At 37.1% G+C, this 20,080-nt stretch overlaps 1 protein-coding gene across 12 annotated transcripts; it reads left to right on the top strand.

Moving 5' to 3' along the window:
• The first annotated feature begins 4,039 nt into the window (after positions 1 to 4,039).
• On the top strand, positions 4,040 to 18,084 carry LOC103717410 (transcription initiation factor TFIID subunit 14b-like). 12 transcript variants are annotated; one of them, XR_005508052.1, is made up of 9 exons: positions 4,040 to 4,205; positions 9,096 to 9,178; positions 9,313 to 9,534; positions 9,627 to 9,814; positions 9,899 to 10,020; positions 13,874 to 13,952; positions 16,262 to 16,372; positions 17,403 to 17,460; positions 17,546 to 18,084. XR_005508052.1 is itself a non-coding variant. In XM_039118451.1 (8 exons), exons 1-7 carry the CDS (start codon positions 4,089 to 4,091, stop codon positions 16,354 to 16,356), a joined length of 900 nt encoding a protein of 299 aa, XP_038974379.1. In that variant the 5' UTR covers positions 4,040 to 4,088; the 3' UTR covers positions 16,357 to 16,372; positions 17,403 to 18,084. The 12 variants fall into 12 exon arrangements, 8 of the variants coding, with proteins under 8 accessions (XP_038974379.1, XP_038974378.1, XP_026664355.2 ...); XM_039118451.1 differs by having other exon boundaries at positions 13,880 to 13,952; positions 17,403 to 18,084; XM_039118450.1 differs by lacking the exon at positions 17,403 to 17,460.
• Positions 18,085 to 20,080: the final 1,996 nt, after the last annotated feature.

Here is a 20,080-nt window from a genome sequence, read left to right as displayed (position 1 = left end):
AACTATTAAATTTTATTTGTTTATTTAGAGAATAACTGAGGGGTAAACAAAAATATTATTTTTTTTCAACTCTTTTTTCTTCATTCTTTCAATTTTTTCTAGACTTTTATAAGCTTTTCTTGATCTCCTTGCTGGGCAATTGAAGGAGAGACAATTGGGTTCAGCCTCCCACGAGATCATACTCATGATTGAATGGTCAGGCTAAGCCGAGCTCATTGTATTATTGGAACGCTCTCACCATGAACTTGCAAGAGTAGGCAAAATTCATTCTTAGAGAAGTATATTTATATACCTCAACCTAGACACACTTTCTATTCTTTTTATTTTTAGATTTTTTTATTATAGACTTTTGAAATTATTATTTTGTGTATCTATTGGTAGTTTTTAGGTGCAATACCTCCAACAAGTTTACATATATGAATTTAGAAAATTTCTACTTTAATGTTGCCCATCCTCTATCACCAATATATGTTGCTGTCTTTGGTATTACTTACGAAATGATGCCCATAAATGAGTGAATCAAAATAATAAATGCTGATGATTTTTTTAATGAATGGATAATCCTTATGATTTTAAATGCATAGGATGATACGAGAATTAAAGGAAATCACCTATGACTATTTTTTTTCTTTTTAATAATCTTTCCTATTTGAATCAAAAATCACTTTTGTTTCTTAAAATACTCAAAAATTTAAAATAATAGAACTCATTTTATATAAAGAATTTTTATTCATAAAAAAGTATCTCATTTAAAGTAACAAGATTTTAAAATTAATAAATCTATTGTGGTAAGGGTTGTCAAGATGACAATATAAGATAGAAATAAGGCTCTTATTCCATACTTTTGCTACCAAACACCCATTTCTTGAGTGGGGAATGGTGTTATCTCTCACACAGTATAAAGCCGTATTTGATAGTATATCTTTTTTCACGTGTTTCGATCAAATTATTATACCATACAATGGGGCGACAAAATATTCCGCCTTATTACTGGCTTGCTCCTCTACTCTCCTCCAATGGTTTCTTCTCACTATCCTAATCTTTCTACTTCGGTAGTGCTATTGCTCCTATTCTTAGCTCAATTGACATCCTCTTTGGATTGTAATTATGGCCATTATTGCCCTTTCTCTATTATTCCTCATTTTTTTGTGTTACTATTTGATCCTGTCTTTGATTTGTTGGCATTGTGATCTACGGGGTCGGGGACTCCTTCCATTCTTCAATTATTTTCTAATTTATCCTTTGTTGTTTTGTGTTATGGTCATATTTCAAGGGTTTCGCCTTGGTTATCAAGGCCCTCAGTCTGTTACAAATGTCCATCCCCTTACTTTCTTAACTGCCATGGTACTTTCACTTTTTTCTTATGATTTAAACTTTAAATCTCTGTTTATATTCGATGATAATAACTCGTGTATTTATAGCCAATTTCATTATTAGAGCCCATGATTTTGGTTAGCTCATCTTCATACTATTGCCGCCCTATTATACGGTTTAACGATACTATTAGGTTCCTCACTTAGATAATAATGCATGCTATATATTTTCCTTTGCTTGATTTCAACTCTATTTTTATGCTTTTTTTGGTTTTATTTACATAGGTATTATTTTTTAAATCTAAGTTTTTCATATACTTATTCTTAATGAGATATAATTGGATGGCTAGTTGGCTGCATTGTATCCTATGCGTGAGGTGATGATGATGTGCCCATTTTCATAAGGGGTTTGCTAGCTATGGCATGCAACTTTTATTGTCATGATTCATGCTTGACACGACATGCACCATATATAGGACCAATGACTAAGCAACTTATAGTGTGGGTCTTCTTATTTTGTATCTATCGAACCCTATAAAATAGAGTGTGTTTGCTTTTGATTTTTGTTACATTTTGCACAATGTAGCCTTGTGAGTTTTGTACATGCAATGGCTTGCATAGACAAAAGGCTAAATGGCAACCATTGCAACTTGCATGTGTGGCAATAAGGACAAACCAATGTCAGATGGTATACATAAGGAAATGCAGTCTAGTATGCCCATGTATCCTCTTGTATAATCAGATATTGATATATATGGTTTTGAGCCCACCTTTTCTTTAACTCAAAGGCTGGTTTGGTCAAGCATTTAGTTGAGCATTATGACTAGTCATGTTACTGAGGAGATGGATTTCTTCAAGATGATTTATTATTATTATTATTATTGAGTTGTTCGTTATGTTATAGCAATTGTTGGTGTATCAACCCAACTCGTTCTTCTTTACATAGATAACAGGCGAGTTATATGATAAAGATAGCTCAATATTGCAAGCTATGATTCATGTATATATTGGTCGTAATTTATGTTTATATATCATGGCATGTCAAATGTACAACTTTCTTGATAGATGCTGTAATATTGCGAGCCATCAGTTACATATGTAATCAATGTATTGTATTAGTAATCTTGTGTGTGAGTTATTAATTATATATATAACATAAAAAGTCTATGAAAATGAAATTTCTTTCTTTTAACTTTAATATATATCATCCAAATTATATTTATCCAGTACCATTTTAATAGGAGGGGCTTATTTAGGCACTTTTCACAACTGGTTTAAGGGCAATTCTATCAAAAAAAAAAGAAAAAAGGAAAGAACTTGTTCCTCCAAGTTATCCATCCAACCAATCACCATCAATAGAATAACCTCCCAATTTATCCATCCATCCAAATTCCCTATTCCATGGAAAAAAATCTTATTCCTCCACACTTAATTGGATAACTTTCATTTTTCCTTCCAATTTTTTCTACCGCCAAATGCTATCCAAGAGTTTAAATCTAATGTTATAAAAAAATTATTACCATAAGACTCTATATCCTTCAATAGTAGATTGTGGAGCAACGCAAGCAAGGTTGTGAGTGATATCCCGATAATCCAACAACTAAAACTAATCATTAGTAGAATTGGGTCAAACACCAATAATGTATATAAACCAATAATTGAATATGAGAGGCTCATTGGGTCAAGCTTGGAAATAAATGTGTATAATCCAATAATGTAATGTATAATATAATAACAAATTACATGGCACATACACATGTGAGCTATGAACTATATATTAGCAAATTTTTCATGCATCAACATATAACACTGTATTAGCAAATGTTCTAGGTTAATTGTGTATGTGTGCTTGTGCATGTATGTCTTCTATGGTGGGTCAGCTCTTCATTTTCCTTCCAAACCCTATGTCACTTTCTCTTTAATTCAAGAATATTTGGCATCAAGAAAATTGTCGAGTCACTCAGGTTAGCCTTGTAGTTGATTTGACTATCCAACTCCAAGCATTTATATAGGTAAATGGTACTTTGAACATATCTTTACTTTCTTTTATACTAAATTAGTATTTTGTACATGATATGCATGCAATTAAAAACTTTCTATAATTAGTTGGACTCCGTAAAAAATGACTTCGAACCCAATGCCTCCCTTGTTGTTAGGCTGTACTTAGTGGTAATGGAATGGAGTGGGTAGTCTTTCTAGCCCATTTTGCTTTTCCTAGGTAAAAAAATGATTAAATGTATCATGTAATTACTACAAGAAAGGATGATCCAAGTAAAATTCTACCCATATTTAGCAAGGTTTAAATAAGTGATCAGTGATATTCACTCTCTGCACAATATGCTCTCTTTTTTTTTTTTTCAAAAATTCCTTAAGATCATGTAGCTCTATGGCATATTTAAATTTATTACTTCTACTGATATTTGCTCCCAACATGACAAGGTAGGGGCCAAAATTTCAGTGCTAAATCTAGGTTTGGTTCTTTATTTGATCCACCACCATCATGTTGGATTATCCATATCTAGATTGGGGTCAACTTACGGTTCACACAACTCAAAGTTCTTCGCCTATCCGACCGGATCCGGTTCAACGACGGCTCGACCGCTGGTTTCATCCCAGGAGCTCAAAAGAGCAGCGGTCTGAGCGGTTGAACCGCAGGGTACGGTTCAAGTGTTTTGAAATGACCAACCCGAACTGAATAAATTTAGAGCTCGCCTGCTCCTTTTCCGTTCTTTCTTTTCTTTTGGATTCGATTCCTCTTTCTCCTGTCCTTCCTCGATGCCGCCCACATCGCCGAAGAAGCACGGCGGCGAGCAGCAGCCCGATACCAACTCTGGCCAGAAGTCTCAGCGCTCCAAGGCCGCTAGGGTTTCTGATGACGCCGCCGACAAGAAGGCCTCTGCTCTCCCCTTTCCCTCTTTTATTTCTTGTTTCAAAACCTAGATCTTTCAGTAACAAATACAAAAATTCATAGGATTCCGCATTCTTTTGTTTTGTTATCATCATTTTATAATAGCACTTTGTAGTCCGAATTCCATCAGTAAAGGGATGAAGTCGAACCTTTTAAGCAATCAAGAAATTCGAGAGAAACTGATCAAAAAATTAGGAAGTTCAGCACCGATGATTTGGTGCTGATGCTTGCCTAAAATGGCACGACTGTAAGTTTCTACGTAAGTTGTATTATTAGCTAGATAGAAGTTAAATTGCGAACGAGTTTTACCTTGGAGTTCAGTTATTTGAGCTTATCCAGTATATGTTAAAACTAACCAGCATTTTTGAGTTCATGAGACAATGATGTGTATCAATCTCTATCTTGATTACTGATCTGCACCTCATCACCATCCATGTAATGGCTTTATTTAAGCTCGTATGGATTTTTTTTGGACCCTAAGGGCCTTCATGGATGACCAATGTGATATCTCCTCTGCGAATGGGAAGATGTGAAGAGGCAACATGGATCAAAGATGAAGAAGTTGGAAAGGGGGATTGTGCATAAAAAAAGGCCCAACCAGTTAGAAGAAACTTCTGGAGTTGCATGGAAGAGTTTTGGTTTCTCTATCTTAAATATCTTGACCACCTGTAGTGGCTGGAAAATTGACTCTCACCTCTATTTTTGTACTGTATCCTAATTACCTCCATCATTTGCGACCCTCGCTAAGGCATGCTTTATCGTAGATCAGCTTATCCACTCTTAACTCTATTTTTTGATTCATGATCGTCTATAGTTAGTGACATTCATTGTATGCATGTGATATGGATATATCAATAACACTTTTTTTATTGCATATCTTGTACAAACAATTTAAATAGAAGAGAAAACAAAAAGGCGACTGAAGAATTACATTATCTCCTATTTTATTTGGACTAATTATAATGCATGTGCAAATGCATGACTAAAACTAAATTTAGATATAGATATAGGGAAAATTTCAAAAAGATTTTTAATATGGATATCTTCCTCATGAAATTGTTTAAGATTTATTTGATATATTACATCCTTATTCTAAATAAGTTTAAGTTGTGCTATAGTTTTCCCTCTTGGTCTCCTTCTCAGAGTCTAGCAATGTTAGGATCCCTTTTTATAGAAGTTTAGCATGATCTAGACATCTAAGGAAGATATATAATTATAATTATTATGGGAATTAAAAATTTAGGAAATAAAGCCACCTTTGTGTAGTTTTAAGATATTCCAATTGCAAACTAATAGATATATCTGGCCATGCCATACCTAGTACAACTTAATTAGCTTGAATTTGGAGCAGCTGTTGAAGTAGATGACTTAAACTGTGAGACACATAAAAAAATAAAAAATAGTTTTAAACAAAGAAAGTGAGATCATTTATGGAGCATCAATATTTGGTGTAATTCTATAATTAAGACATGGTACGGAATCTACATATGAAGTTTCATTTTTTCTTTTAAATAATAAAGAACACATGGCACATTGATTTAGAAGTTGAAAATGGCTTCATCCAATTGAAGCTGATTATTTTATGATATTAATACGGACAATAATGCTAATGGAGATAATAATAAGAACTGCTATTATAATCATAGTGATAGAAGTTTAATAGGTCTGACACCATAATTAGAAACATTGGCTACTAATAATATAACAATACCAACTTCCTGATTGATACTCATTTTGATTTAATGGAAAACGAGTCTTTTTTTAATAATTTGCATAAATCATTGATGTCCAAGCTGCATTTCTTACTTCCTCCATCCATAAGCTGATCCCTTCTTTCTACATTCCTTGAGATTCTCATTTTGATTTTTATTCTTCATTGGAGATTTAAGCTTTTTCTAACCTTATACGAGCAGAGACTTGAAAATGATTGCTGTTTAACAATAGGAAGCAACAAAATTAATAACTATGGATTGATCTAAATGGTTCTGGAGACGTGAATGAATGGTTCTCCTAAATTCTTCTACTGTTAATCTGAGTCTATGCATGGTATAGATTGGCTTCACTATCAATGAAGAAAGAGGACATATACATGTCCAAATTGTAATTGGGATTTATAAACCTATAGGGGGACTTTGATGGTTTTCTTGATATTAAAAAGGAAACAATTGTCACCTCTGCATGGATAAGTTTATAATCTTGATCATCTGGATAGTAGGTACATGCGAAATTCAATATGAAAGGATCATGTGATGGATATTGTGATCTCGTAATCTAGATACTGTTCAGACAAATGACGGCAAGCTATATATTTCTTCTACTATGCACTCTAATATATTATTCGCAAGAGTATCAGAAGTGTGTGGTTAGCAAAGAAGATTGTTATTATATGTCTATAGTTATATACACTCCAGCTTCTTTTTCTGCAATTCTTACGTCTCTTTATTTACAGTTTATTACTGTGAACAGTGTTAAGACTTAAAAGTGTAAAAGAGGGATAAGTTAGCATCAAGCGAGATATTTAGAGCAACTACTCAAACACTATAGGGAACTTGAGGTGCTTAAACAAAGGCGTACATGCTAACCTTGATGTCCTTGTGGTTGTTTGCCTGATCTCGAGGTAACAGATAGTAGGGCGCCTAAATGTTCTTCCTACGGCAATGGTATAGAAGTGGATAAAGCGATGAAGGAACTGCTCTTTCTCTCAAGTTAATGAAACAAATAATAAAACTTAGGAAAAAAGGGATCATGCATTTCTCTTTTTTCCTACCGTTTGCCATAATTGACGATAATTGGAAGAGCAGGCTATTGAAAGAAGACATCCTAGCATGCCTTTCTGTCTCCTTCTTTGTGGCATATAGTTTAGGCCAAGCCTGTGCTTATAATCTTTCTCTGCAGTTGTCTGGGACATTACCTTCTCTTCATATTAGCTTAAGACATGCAATGCCCCGATTGATTTAAATGCCTAGATATGCAATTCCCTGATTCATTGAGATGCCTTGCAAAATGAAAACAAAACCGAACCTTTTCCAAAGCATGGCATTTGTTTTTCCTTTGCCTGCAGCTAAAGGAAAGCTTTTTGAAGTGAAAAATAGTAACCTTTTTCCTATTATTCCTTTTTTTTTTTTGGGGGGGGGTAGGGCTGTCAACGGGCCGAGCTGCTCAGGCTCGGCTCGTTAGTCAAACAAGCCCGAGCCCGAGCTCAAAATAAGGCCCGTTTAAATCCGAGCCCGAGCCCGAGCAGCTTGCGAGCCCAAAAAAGGGCTCGGTCCAATTAACAATTTAATTGGGTCCCAATTAAATTTGGATTCAACCCAATTAAATTTTATTTGGCTTAATCAATTTAAATTCCAATCTGATTGAACCCAGTTGGATTTAAATTAGACCCAACCCGAGCTAACTCAAATCCATTTAATTTCTTTAAATCGAATTGGATTGGTTCGGGTTCGGACTTAGCCTGTTAACCTGAACCCTATCCGTTAACCCTTCCCTCCACCTCTTTCTTTTTTTTTCTTCTCCTTTCTTCTCGGTTTCTCCAGAAGCTTCCCGCACCAGCGCACCGGCTGTCCCTCCCCTCCCCTCTCGCCCTCCTCCTCCACCGCCGATGCCTCGCTGCCTAGGAAAGAAATCGCACCCGAGGCCCCTCCCTCTCTTTCTTCTTCATTTCTCCCCCTCCCTTTTCCTCTCTTTGTCGACTCCTCCACCGGCGAGATTGCGACAGAGGAGAGTCCCTCGCATGGGAGGGTCGGGCCACGGCCAGCGGCGTCCTCGGCCGTGCCTGCGGTTGACGCCCGTGCCTGCGGCCGACGCCCGTGCCGGCGGTGCTCACGGCTGAAGCCGGCGGCCGCTCAGATTTAAGACAGCTTGCCAGTCGAAGAGGCAGTTGATGTCAATCTCGCGAGGACAACCCCAAGATCACGCGATGAGGTGAGTCCATTCTTCTCTCTCTTTTTTTCTTTCTTTCTTTCTTTCTTTCTTTCCTTCTTTCTTCTCTCCTTTTCTTTCTTTCCTTCGTTCTTCTCTCCGACGACGAACCGTCGGAACCGAGCTCGACTGCTCGTTCTTCTCTCTAACGGAGACGGGGATGGGGATGGGGATGGGGATGGGGCGGGCTCGGGCTCGGGCTTGGGCAAACGAGCTTTACGAGCCCGAGCCCGAGCCGGGGAATTTGTGAAACGAGCCGAGTCGAGCCTGCGGAGGCTCGGGCTCGGCTTGGCTCGTTAACAGCCCTAGGGGGGGGGGAGGGAAGCAACTTCTGATGCTCATCACCTTGTGGCCCATGTCAAATACACCATTCGAAATTTGAAGAGATAGAGGATGCCAATCCTTGTGCCCCTGATGAGGTTATCAAGGGAAGAGCCCGTAGTCACCAAGACAACAAGGGTGATTGGCAATAACTACAGTTATTCCTATACAACAAGGGTGATTTGCAATAACTACAGTTATTCCTATATTACTTTTGTTTTGATGAAGCAGCACTAGCTTGGATATAGGTGACCTCATCAATTCCTAAAATCTCGTGTAAGCCTTTCTATTTCAAGCTATTTCTTCTTCTAGCATTCAGTTTCTTCTTTTAGATTTTTTGTATCTAGATGTTTTGATTGTTCATGATGAGGTGTTAGAATCATTGGTTAGGAAAGAGCGGGTATGTAGGAAAAAAAAAGCAAAACAAGATAGGTCAGAGATCTTTTGTAAAAAGAGTTTAATTTTAGAGATTTAATTTCCTATTAACATACTCAAGAAAGTACATTTAACCTATTGTATTATTTGATCGTGAAAGAACAATGATACATCCTCTAGTGTATGCCCTTCATTTGTCATCTTGATATTCAATTTGTCATGGTCTTTATGTAAGGTTGTGTTGTCTGTATGATCAGACTAGAAGACTCAAGGACGCGGAGATCAGCTTTCCAATTGTATATGGAACTATATCATTCTGGCTTGGCAAAAAAGCAAGCGAGTAAGCCTTATAGTTTTCTAACTTTTGTATGGGTGCAATTCTCATAATAAGAAACTTCATATTATGATGTGTAATGTGCTATATCATCTTAAATAATAGTTTGTAAGTTGACACAATGTGCTTTTATCATTTAGGTTCAATTCCCACAAATGGACTGTTTATGTTCGCAGTGCGACAAATGAGGACTTGAGTGTGATAATTAAGCGTGCTGTCTTTCAACTGCATCCTAGTTTCAACAATCCAACAAGGGTTGTAGAGTCAGCACCGTTTGAATTGTCAGAATCTGGATGGGGAGAATTTGAAATAGCTATTACCCTCTTTTTCCACAATGATGTTTGTGACAAGCAGCTGGACCTGTAAATTCCTAGCTAATATCATCAACTTTGATCAGCATTGTCATTTGTCTGCTTTTCCTGCTCACATGCAACTTGTCCTAATAATTTTACAGATATCACCAGCTAAAGTTGTATCCTGAAGATGATAATGGACCCCAGTCAACAAAAAAGCCCGTTGTTGTGGAAACATATGATGAGATAGTTTTTTCTGAGCCTACTGAGGCGTTCTTCCTCCGTGTCCAAAATCATCCAGCAGCATTTGTTCCAAGGCTACCTGCTGGTCTAAACTTGCCACTCCCAGGTATAATTTTGTTCTTTTTTTCCATGTTGTGTTTTGTGCTTCCAAAAGTTCTGGAGGAATAAACTGCCTTCTTAATTTCTATAGGTCCTATTGAACATGTGAATGAAAAGAAAAGAGGCGACACCAAGGATCATCCGCTAAGTCAGTGGTTCATGAATTTCTCTGAGGCAGATGAGCTATTGAAACTTGCGGCTGCTCGTCAGCAGGTCAGACGAAACCTATTTTTCTTTTTGACTTTGCATACAAATTATTTGTATAGGAAAACAATATTTACATGAATGCACCCACCTCTGAAATGTCTGCGCACCAGAGCTTAGAAACTCTAAAATCATGATCAGTAAACTTTAAGTAATGTCACTTATCTATGAGCCTAACTAATTGAGAGCCATCCTACGAGCATGCTGGAAGAGGCCATTCTATTGAGATGAAAACTGAGTTTATAAAACTTATATAATGAAATATAACAAAATCATTACTTTTTGTTCTCTAGAATCTGGATACTGCATTTCAATTAGGAATAGAGCTGTGGACAAATGGAATTAGATTGCTTGTTTCTTATCTCAGTTTTCTATGCTGCATTAGAGGTTTTGAAAGCACCTTAACATGATCAAACAAACCAATTGTAAACAGGATTTGAGTCCAGACCTTAACAGATGGTTAGGCCGTGTTGATTCTGGTTATTGGAAATATGTCATGGGCAACGTGCAATCCTCGGTCAGAATTCAAAATGAAACAAGTTGCATCATTCTAACTTTATGCTAAGTTAAGATAATATGGTCGTCAGAAAACTCTTAGCAGATGCAGATATTCTTCCATCAACTTCCTATTAAATTGATTTTAAAGTAGTGAATATATGTTTGTGGTTCACAAATATAATTTATCACAGGCATTTGCTAGTGGACCAAGTAAAAATATTTTTCAGAATTTCTGTGTTATCTAGCTGACTTGTTCCTGAGATCTTGGTGGAGGCTGTTGTTGTGGGCTCAGACCTAAATGCAACCAAGCCTTGGACAGAGTCCGATCCATAACAACTTCGATCTAATCTAGATTAGCCTGAACTGGTTTGACCCCGCTAACCTACCTTGCCCATCTCATTTGATTGAGGTGATTAAGAGATGGTGGGCGAAAGTTGGACCCATGGGTGACACGTGGGGGCCATGTGTCACACCCCTCATCCAACTGCCTTATCTATCCGTTCTGTAGAAGAAAGATTGAGAAAGAATAGGGCTGTGTACAGGGTAGATTCACTAAAAGAAGGGGAAAAAAGATAGCTCTTTAGGCTGATAAATTGTGATCATTAAGCCAGTAGACCATGGTCTTAAAGAGCAATCCTCTGATCTGACATCTGTGAAGAGCGATAAGAATATATCAGATTAAGTCATGGCCTGTCTTCGAGTGGCAAGTGAGGCTTGATTTTGGGATTTGTTCCAAACTACCGTGATATATTTTCTAGTCTTGATTTTTGTTTGTTTATCTGGAGTGCAAACTCCAGTCAATGGTCTGAACAAGCATTTTATTTGGTGCCACGCCATATGTTGGATGCATTGGTTATGGCAAATATCTTGGACCTGGAGCATGCTTTTTTGGTGGAAAAATTGTGAAGTTACAAAATTTAGTGCAATACCAAAGTTGACCGCACCTAATTTGGTATATCATAGCTGCAAGGTAAATATGAGAGTTGCAATAGATCAAGCAAGCTGTAATAGTGGGTTTTGATTTTTATATTGTTTCTATCCTTCTTTTCTTTTCTTTGTTTGGATACAAATAACAGTGTACTGGGTTTTATAAAATGCTCGAGTAAAGCCTGTGAATTGTTGGGCGCCCTGGTATTTTTTTCATTTAGGCTTCTGTACTTTGCATGGACGGTTCTTGCTTGGTATATCCTAAAGGCAAGTTCATCCAAAACAATTGTTCAGATGAATGTGCCCAGATTAGCCCAATGTATCTATGCATGTGAAGCTTCACTTGTCATGATGTTAGCAAAATTCTTTCATATCCATTTTAACTTACACTGCGCTATTCATCGCTTATTGGTTTGATCATTGAGGGGAACCTAGCTTCTGGTGAACAGTTACACTAACATGGTGGTGCAGGACAGAAGAGAGAGAGAGAGAGAGAGAGAGAGAGAGAGAGAGAGAGAGAGAGAGAGAGAGAGAGAGAGAGAGAGAGAGAGAAGAAGAAGAAGAAGAAGAAGAAGAAGAAGAAGAAGAAGAAGAAAAAGAGGGGAGAGAAGAGAAGAAGAGGAGAGTGGTAGGCAGAGGGAGAGAGAAAGGGGATATCTCAACATTCTTAATAATGTAAGCTGTGTTCTCAATTAACACAGCAATGAACTTATATAGACAACCCAAAATCCTAATGTGGCAAACCCTAGCATCCACATAAAAATAAAATTCTGAGTCCAAATAAAATTACAGAATTCAAATAAGAATAAAATTTTCTAATTTCTATATTTGTGTCTAACATAAGTGTGCCTAAATTCCTTATTAATGGTGTTGAGCAAATGTGTGTGTGTGCACGCGCGCGTGTGTGTGAGAGAGAGAGGGGGGGGGGGGTGGATTGTTAAAAGTGAATTTGACAAAGAGGGCAATCTTGATGATAGAGGGTAAATGGGTGGTGAAGTGGAATGTAGTAGCGTAAAATGAAAGGAGACCCATTGAAGTATGGCAAAGTTAGTTGTAGAGCATTGGTAAGGCGTTGGGGTGTTTTTTTCTTGTCTTTTAGTTGTGGAGGGCAGTGTGTGGTGTAGGTCAATGGTCTTGGTATTGCACATCCCTTTACATCCCATAAAATTCGACCTGCAAACCATTCCTCACCTTTAATATAATTGTAGCAAAGACCACTGCTGTACCATTAGGATTCTTGCTTCATCATTTTTTTGCAGTTTATGCATGCTAAAGCAGCAGGTGTTTTTATAACTGCGAATTTCATTTTACCTTTTTTACATTAATGAATTTTCTGAGAATTTTCATTGTTCTTACTCACTGGCTACTTATCTCTAATATTTAAAAGGGACAATTGGTTGATGGAGTTAGAATTGTCTTTTCACTTTCATTCTACTTTTTTTGGTTATAGCCAGACTCTCTTTCTCCTTGATTCTGGACTACAATCTGGGCGTACTGATGCTTTTTGTAAACTCTCAAGCTATGGCAAGCAGAGGAAACAAGATCTATTGTTCTCTTTTCTCATTTCCAGCTGAATGTCTAAAATGCCTTTGTAGGAGATTTTCCCCACGCTCAATATGTCATCTAGCATGAGCACACTGTATATTTCTGGCTTCGGTCATGGGTCTTCTCTAGTGCCATTGACATGTTTACAAGCTCTCTTTAGAAAGATCCTGTCAAATCTAATCAGGGTTTTCAGGTCATTGAATTCTATGCAGCTAACTAAAGTTACTGGTCCCACCATCACCTAAGGTAATTGAACTCCTCATGTGTAATTCATAGCAAAGGCAGAAACAGCGTGGAGGGAAGCATCTTTGCTGCAGCTTCTCCGCCCTTGCTTATCTTGCTTTCCTGTCATTCTGTGTCTGGGATTCATTCAATGCTTCTTAACTGCCTGCCTTTTCTTTTGGTTGCTCCTTGCTTAGTATCCGCCTATCTTTTTAGCAACCTATTAAGTAGTATGTTCGATCACATCTCCATCCATGAGTTGTCCATGTTTTCTGCCGAGACCTCTGGAGTCCCATATGTACTCATTCCTAGGAAGGGGAGTCCAACCATCTGTGCTTCAAGGATAAGTCCAACAAGCGATCATAGATATCCATGCTTCCTTTTCATGTTTTAAGAGGGGAAAGTCCAGTTAGAAGAACTCTATGGACATCTTATATATACACGTTCACATGCGTATGCATATATGTATTTTCAGGGAGTAGATGAAGTGTCTCTTGCATATTCTTAATACAAACATTGCATATGCCAAATTCTTGCAAATGTAAGAATTAAGATGGATGAGTTCCTGCAGATATTCATATGATGGATTGGGTTTTTAGAACTATAAGATGCTGAATTAATTTCAATCCTCGAAAATGGAATTAATTTAGCCAATTATTCTGTGTCAAAGGTGCAGGCCCACATAGTTAAGCTCAGGAGACAGTTGAGCATGATTGATGGCCTGCCTCAGCAGTCGAAAACAGCTTCTGGTCAGTAAATCTTACCAGGTCTTCCTTTCACCTTTCATCAAATACCTTTGGAGACAGAAAAGGGCAAGAAATGAAACTGAATTATAGGTAACAACATACTAAATGAATTTAATCCCTGTGATCGTATTATTCCTGTTTTGTTCCTTTTTCAGCTAGGAGCAATCGGTTTTACGATGAAGGGAGAACAAGGGGGTGAAGGTTGTTTTTTTTTTTTGGGGGGGGGGGGGACACTGGGGGGTTATGGATCACAAGCCTGTCTGTCTTCTTTTACAATATATGAGAAAAACACTTTTTTCTGTGTTTTCATCTTTTATGAATGTAATGAAAGGAGCACCTTTGTTGTGCAACTGGTTGCTTTCTACAAATAAACTAACCATTAGTACTTCTTATATGAGGACAGCAAATAATCATCTAGTCACCATTATCTGCTGGGTGTAAATATGCTTCCAATGTTTTGTCCTTTGAAGAAAAGTGTATGCTTGGAATGCAAAGAAGTACAGGAAAATATATTCCAATAGTGATATAGTTTGCAGATTAAAAATTTTTCATCTTCATATTGCTCGATTTACCATTCAGATTATGGCCTTAGAATGATCAAGTAAACCAAATTGAGGATGAATTTTGTCTATATATCATTGTTTCCAAAATACCTACATGAATTTTTGGCTTTATAATATATTTTTTCTCAGTGTAGAGGTTTTTTTAATTTTGATATATTATTCATCTCGATGAGTGGCTGAGGTCGAGATGAATTTTTATCTTGGTCAATATGGTAAGTTGGGAAATTTGGAAGGAACTGAGATTTTCCAAGATCTCAGCCAATATTTTTGCATGAGATACCGAAATCTCGGCCACTATGGTAAATGCGAGATTAAGATCTATATTTAAGCATTGATTTCAAAATTTATTGGTTAAAAAGCTTTTTAAGAAAAAAATAATTGAAAAATATCAGTTGATATCTCGGATTTTATCAATTTATATCGGCCGAGATAATAGGGCCGATATTTTATATGTGTTACTGTGTATTGTATGAGGGGATACCTGTTAATGTGCAAACCAAGATCTCAGCTGAGATGAAAACTTTGCCCAGAGCTTTCATAAGAGTTAAATCTGTAAATATGAGGACTGATAAATATGACTGATAAAGGGGACAATTTTTACTTTCACGAAACAGGTCTCTAGAAGCAATCACTTGTGCATCCTGAATGCATCACAAAAGAAAAAGTAAAGAGCTCCCACACATATTTGATAGCTTTTGAAAGAGTTTTCTTTCCCATATTTGATAAATTTATGTCGTTGGACTCTGAACTGCAAATTCACACACCTCAGAGGAGGTATGTGAACTAGCGAATAGTTAGAACTAAAAGTTAGCAGCATCGCCTTTGGTATGTACATCAGTCAGTGAATAGCGAGAACTGGGTGGTAACACCATTAACTTTGTCCAAACATGATCTTGTTATTTGTTCAAGCAGCACAAAATCAAAGTTCTAGACCTATTCTCAGAAAGAAGCTTCATCCAGTTTTGAAATAATCTTTTTCAGGAAACTTCATTCGCCAAGTCTATTATTTGCACCAGAAGAGTACTGTAAGATCTTGTTGAGTGTGATTCAGATATTCAGTTAGAGAACATTTGCAACCTTAATACCATATTATTGCTGCTCTTCCATACTTTTAATCCATTACATGTGCAACTCATCCATTGTCAAAGGCATAACTCTGTCGGTAGCTGTTGTCATCTATCAACATTATCAAGTAACATGATGAGGTACCAGTCCTGAGTTTTTCGATATCATGCCTTTACAGACTTTTCCCTGGCTCTCCTTTGCGATGCAGATGACTCCATTCCTTCTTTTCTTTTTCTTCACAGTAACAGATTTGGATCAATCAATATCTGGATTCCTCTTGTTATATACCTAAAGCATCTTCCAATTTTACTTCACATGTATCCTGACTTACTGTCTGCTCAGTTTGTTCCTTGCTTCTATATGAAACATATATTTCAGTCTACTATCTAGTCTTAATTACTATAGGACAATGCTTATTAGTCCAATTGGTCCCTGTGGCTTTGCATTGCAAGCTTCTAAGTTAAGTGGTCACCTCTATAAAGTAGCTATCTGTTAACATGATCTAATGATTAGGCTCCCTACAGTATCAAGAGTAGTGGTCCTTGAGTCTCCCACTTAGGCATTTGAGGAAAGGAAGCAGGAAGGTAGCTTTCAATCTGAGGTGCTTGCTTGGTCCTGGCAGATCCAGGGAAAGGGGTTGGTCTACTGTGATCTTACTGGGGCCTCCCTCTGTTGTCCTTGCAGGTGATCTTGTGGCAAGAGTAACATGGCCTACATGTGCAAAACAGAGAAGGAGATCACCCTCACACCCCACCACCACAGAAATTGCTCTCTTTTGATCATTGCAAACCACTGGTGATGCTCTCCAACTCTTTCTTGCACTCCCTGCATTTCAATGTTGTTCCATCGATCACGTTGAAGGGTTTACAATTTCAGAATTCTCAATCAAACTATGTTGAATTGCATTCTTCTGCTATTTAATCAAGCACCCAAGGTTTATGGAGATCCATTTCTCACTTGGTGGTGGCTCCATTGGACTTGGCTTGCTACCTTGAAGCTGGCAATGTCATGCTCAATCTATAGGACATTGACTTTGTTGACAATTTGTTCCCATCTCGGATCAACTATAAGAGAATAGACTGCAAAAGAGTTTTTAGATGCCATAATTCTCAATATTTCAGTAAACATCTGAGTCATAATCATTGAACGTATAATGATCTACTATTCTAATAGAATCTTGAAAACCCTAGAAAGCATAAATTGTTACCAAGCATCATGATTTCAGTGAGTTGTGAATTTTTGACCTTTGGACCATATAGCTTGGTGCATAACCAAGGACTTTTATCTATCTAGTAAGCATGTTCAGTCAGGGCAAAAGATAAACTAAAAGGATTCAGCCTATCTAATATATAATAAATAAATAAAATTGATAAAAGATTTAAAAGCTCTGCTAACTTGATCTTGTCTAATTATAATTACGCTGTTATCGGTGAAGAATGACATTTTTAACTTTTACATGGGAAAGGAAAAGTAAAGTTGGTTGATAAACCTAAATCCAACTGGCTACAATGAAATTTATCAGGGATGCTTAATCAGCTGCCTACATTTTCTAAGCAAAATCATTCCATCTGCTTATTTGTATCATCATGCTTGCTTCTTATAGCCATTGCAAGTATGGATGACAAGATTTGCCATATTGGTTGGTACCATACTGTATCAGACGTACCATACTATACTGGTATGTAGTTTCGTACCATATTGATATTTAGTACGTCTCGTCATTTCGTACTGTACTACATAACAATATTGTAATAGAATGATACTAGTATAAATTTCGGTACCAAGAGACAAATCTGGATGGATGGCATGTGATCTTCTTTAGCAGATCGTTGGTGTCCAGCTGGTTGGTACCTGGCAGGACAAATATTTTACATGCAATGCTGGTAAAATGGGACCAACCTTCACAATCCGTGACTCTAAAATGCAGAGATATAATTGTACTCGCTCTTTTTCTCATCCATGTTTTAGGAAAAGGACACAGAATTCTGCCAAAAAAAAGGACCAACAGAAAACTGCCTGAAGAGCACAGTGGGAAATAAGCTGCTCGATGTAAATGTATGGAGGCTTCATGGGAATTATAACTTTGCAGTGATACTATCCTTAAAGAGTCTCCACCAAGCCCGGATGGACAGTGGAAAGAGTCTCTACATTATTGTGAGAAGGGAACTTTAGTTTCATATTGAAGTCTAATCATTTGATAAGATCTTGATCAAGCTGCTTGCCTTTGATCCAGAGACGGCTTTGACCATAAATCTGTATTAGTTTGTGATGGGTATGACTCTTTAATCTTTTCCTATACTAGAGTAAAGAAAAGGGGCGTGGAGTCTAAGCTTTTGAAAGGATTGGATTGGTCAAGCAGGAGCGAGCTGTTTACTGACGGAAACTTGGAATTTGAACACAAAGCCATGTTATTGTTGTTATTATTAAATGACATGCTTATCAATCTGTGACTCTGGATCCTTGCAGGATAAATGGAATGAGACGCCATCGCATTTGATTGAGAGCAACATGGTGTTCATTTGGAAGAAGGTTTGGCATTGTTTTTTTCCTTTTTCCTTGAAACAATGAGGCTTTTAGTTTATTCTAGCCATTAATGCGATTCTGCTAGGTGACCGTGAAGTTAAGGCAGCCATCTATTGCTTGCAAACAACTCAATTTCAGAGGAATAAGAACAAAAAGAAAAAGGAAAATAACATGAGTATATTAGACAAACTTGCCATCCAGAATATTAACTTTTACTTAATTATGTTTGTGCGAGATTTCTTCTTTATGCTATCATGGATCTTTTGCAGGAACTTACAAACAATAAGGTTGAATGAAATCTCAGTAGTAAAACCAAAAAAATAAAATATATCTAAAAACACTGACATAAACAAAGTTACAGATGGTAAAGTTGGAAAATTTTTAAAACCAAAATTACTTAACAGATACAGCCAGAGTGCATCGCTGATGTCATGCTCCTTCGGCAGCCCCACATTGAATGAGAGCCACAAATTAGAACAAAAATCATATAGGGCATGCACAGAGAAAGAAATAAGAGACAAGCTTCTTATTTTGGCACGTCTCCAGTGCCCCAAAAAAATCCAAAAGTTAGGAACCCCTACTAAAGAAGCTGTCAGTCCTGTGATAAAAAAAAAAAAGAAAATACTACACAACATTTTTTTTTTTTTGCTTCTCATTTTCAGATCATAATTTTTATCGATACACGTTATATGGTCAGGTGATACCCACTAAGCAAATTAGTTATCTCGCAAATCAATACACATCTGTAGTTAAATCGAGACGTAATTTTTAGAACCTAGTGTTGATCAATGCATAGTATTCGGTCAGATGATACACACTTAGCAAATTAGTCGCATAGCAATCCAATATATAGCTACAAGAAAATTGATACACAGTTTTCATAATATCATGTTGATCAGTACATACTACATGATCAGGTGATATATATGCGTCGACTTCCTGATACATATTGTAAGTTTTTTTATATACACCTAGTAGTGAACCAATACGCATTTCCAGATAAATTAATACACAATTTTCAAAATATATTTTTTACAAGTACAGATTTTTATGACCAGATAATGTTCACCAAATATATTAGTCATCTAGCAAGTCAATATATACCCCTAGGTAAATTGATACAAAGTTTATTAAACATGTTCATCAGGTACGTTATTGATCAAGAAGGAAATCCAAAAGGAACTCGAGTTTTTGGTGCGATCGCTCGGAAATTGAGACAGTTGTATAGTACACTATGTTTTTGCTTTGTTTAACCTGAAAATTTATATACATATTATTTCTTAGATTCCATAAACTCTTAGGTGCAAAGGTTCTAGAAAAGAGAAAGAGATTAGGAGGAGAAAGAAACTCGAAAAGGAGAAATAAGAATTTAAGGACAGAAGAGGCGACTTGACAAGGAAGAGGATGGATGCATGGTAAGGCTTGACGAGAAAAAAGGAGGATACCACATACAATTTTTTTTTTCTTCTAAATCACGGGTCGGTAGGAGAAGTTCTTATCTTTTGAATTTCTTTTTTAAGATGGGCATGAGAAAACATGCGACAAAATGGAAGGTCCATCTGGTAATTTCTTCTTTGATGCCGGCTCCATATGATTTTTGTTCCACAAATTGCATGCAGCAACTGGGCATCGGGCCATTTGAAGCTCGAAGACACAGTACACACTGTACACTGTGATTAATTATGACTGTATACAACTGTAACGTAATCGAACAAAACTATAGTTAGCAAATTTAAACTCCACCTACAAGTTTGTACTTCCTCCAGCTCCAAACTCCACAGACTATGCACCAAAGAGAGCAAGGCCCAGCATGTCCTTTGCCCAAGCCCAAGCCCCCAGCCCACCAGTCCCCTCTCGTCCTCCCCACTCTCCCACCCCTCACAGTCTCACTCACCATCTCCTCGTCCTCCTTTTTAGTTCACTTCTCCTGGTTATAAAAAATCTGACATGAAGAAGAAAAAGAAAAGATAATGACCCTTG

This window comes from Phoenix dactylifera, unplaced genomic scaffold (assembly GCF_009389715.1).
Source record: "Phoenix dactylifera cultivar Barhee BC4 unplaced genomic scaffold, palm_55x_up_171113_PBpolish2nd_filt_p 000352F, whole genome shotgun sequence".
Taxonomy (NCBI): Eukaryota; Viridiplantae; Streptophyta; class Magnoliopsida; order Arecales; family Arecaceae; genus Phoenix; species Phoenix dactylifera.
Note: the sequence above shows the minus strand (reverse complement) of the source record. Positions and strands in the feature narration are given on the sequence as shown.

Bases quoted from the DNA above. Each gene is read 5' to 3' on its own strand.
- LOC103717410 (XM_039118450.1), top strand. From the start codon at position 4,089: ATGCCGCCCACATCGCCGAAGAAGCACGGCGGCGAGCAGCAGCCCGAT. The intron at 4,206-9,095 runs GCCTCTGCTCTC...CTGTATGATCAG, and splicing joins ATGACGCCGCCGACAAGAAG to ACTAGAAGACTCAAGGACGC. The intron at 13,953-16,261 runs GTCAGTAAATCT...TTGTCCTTGCAG, and splicing joins GCAGTCGAAAACAGCTTCTG to GTGATCTTGTGGCAAGAGTA.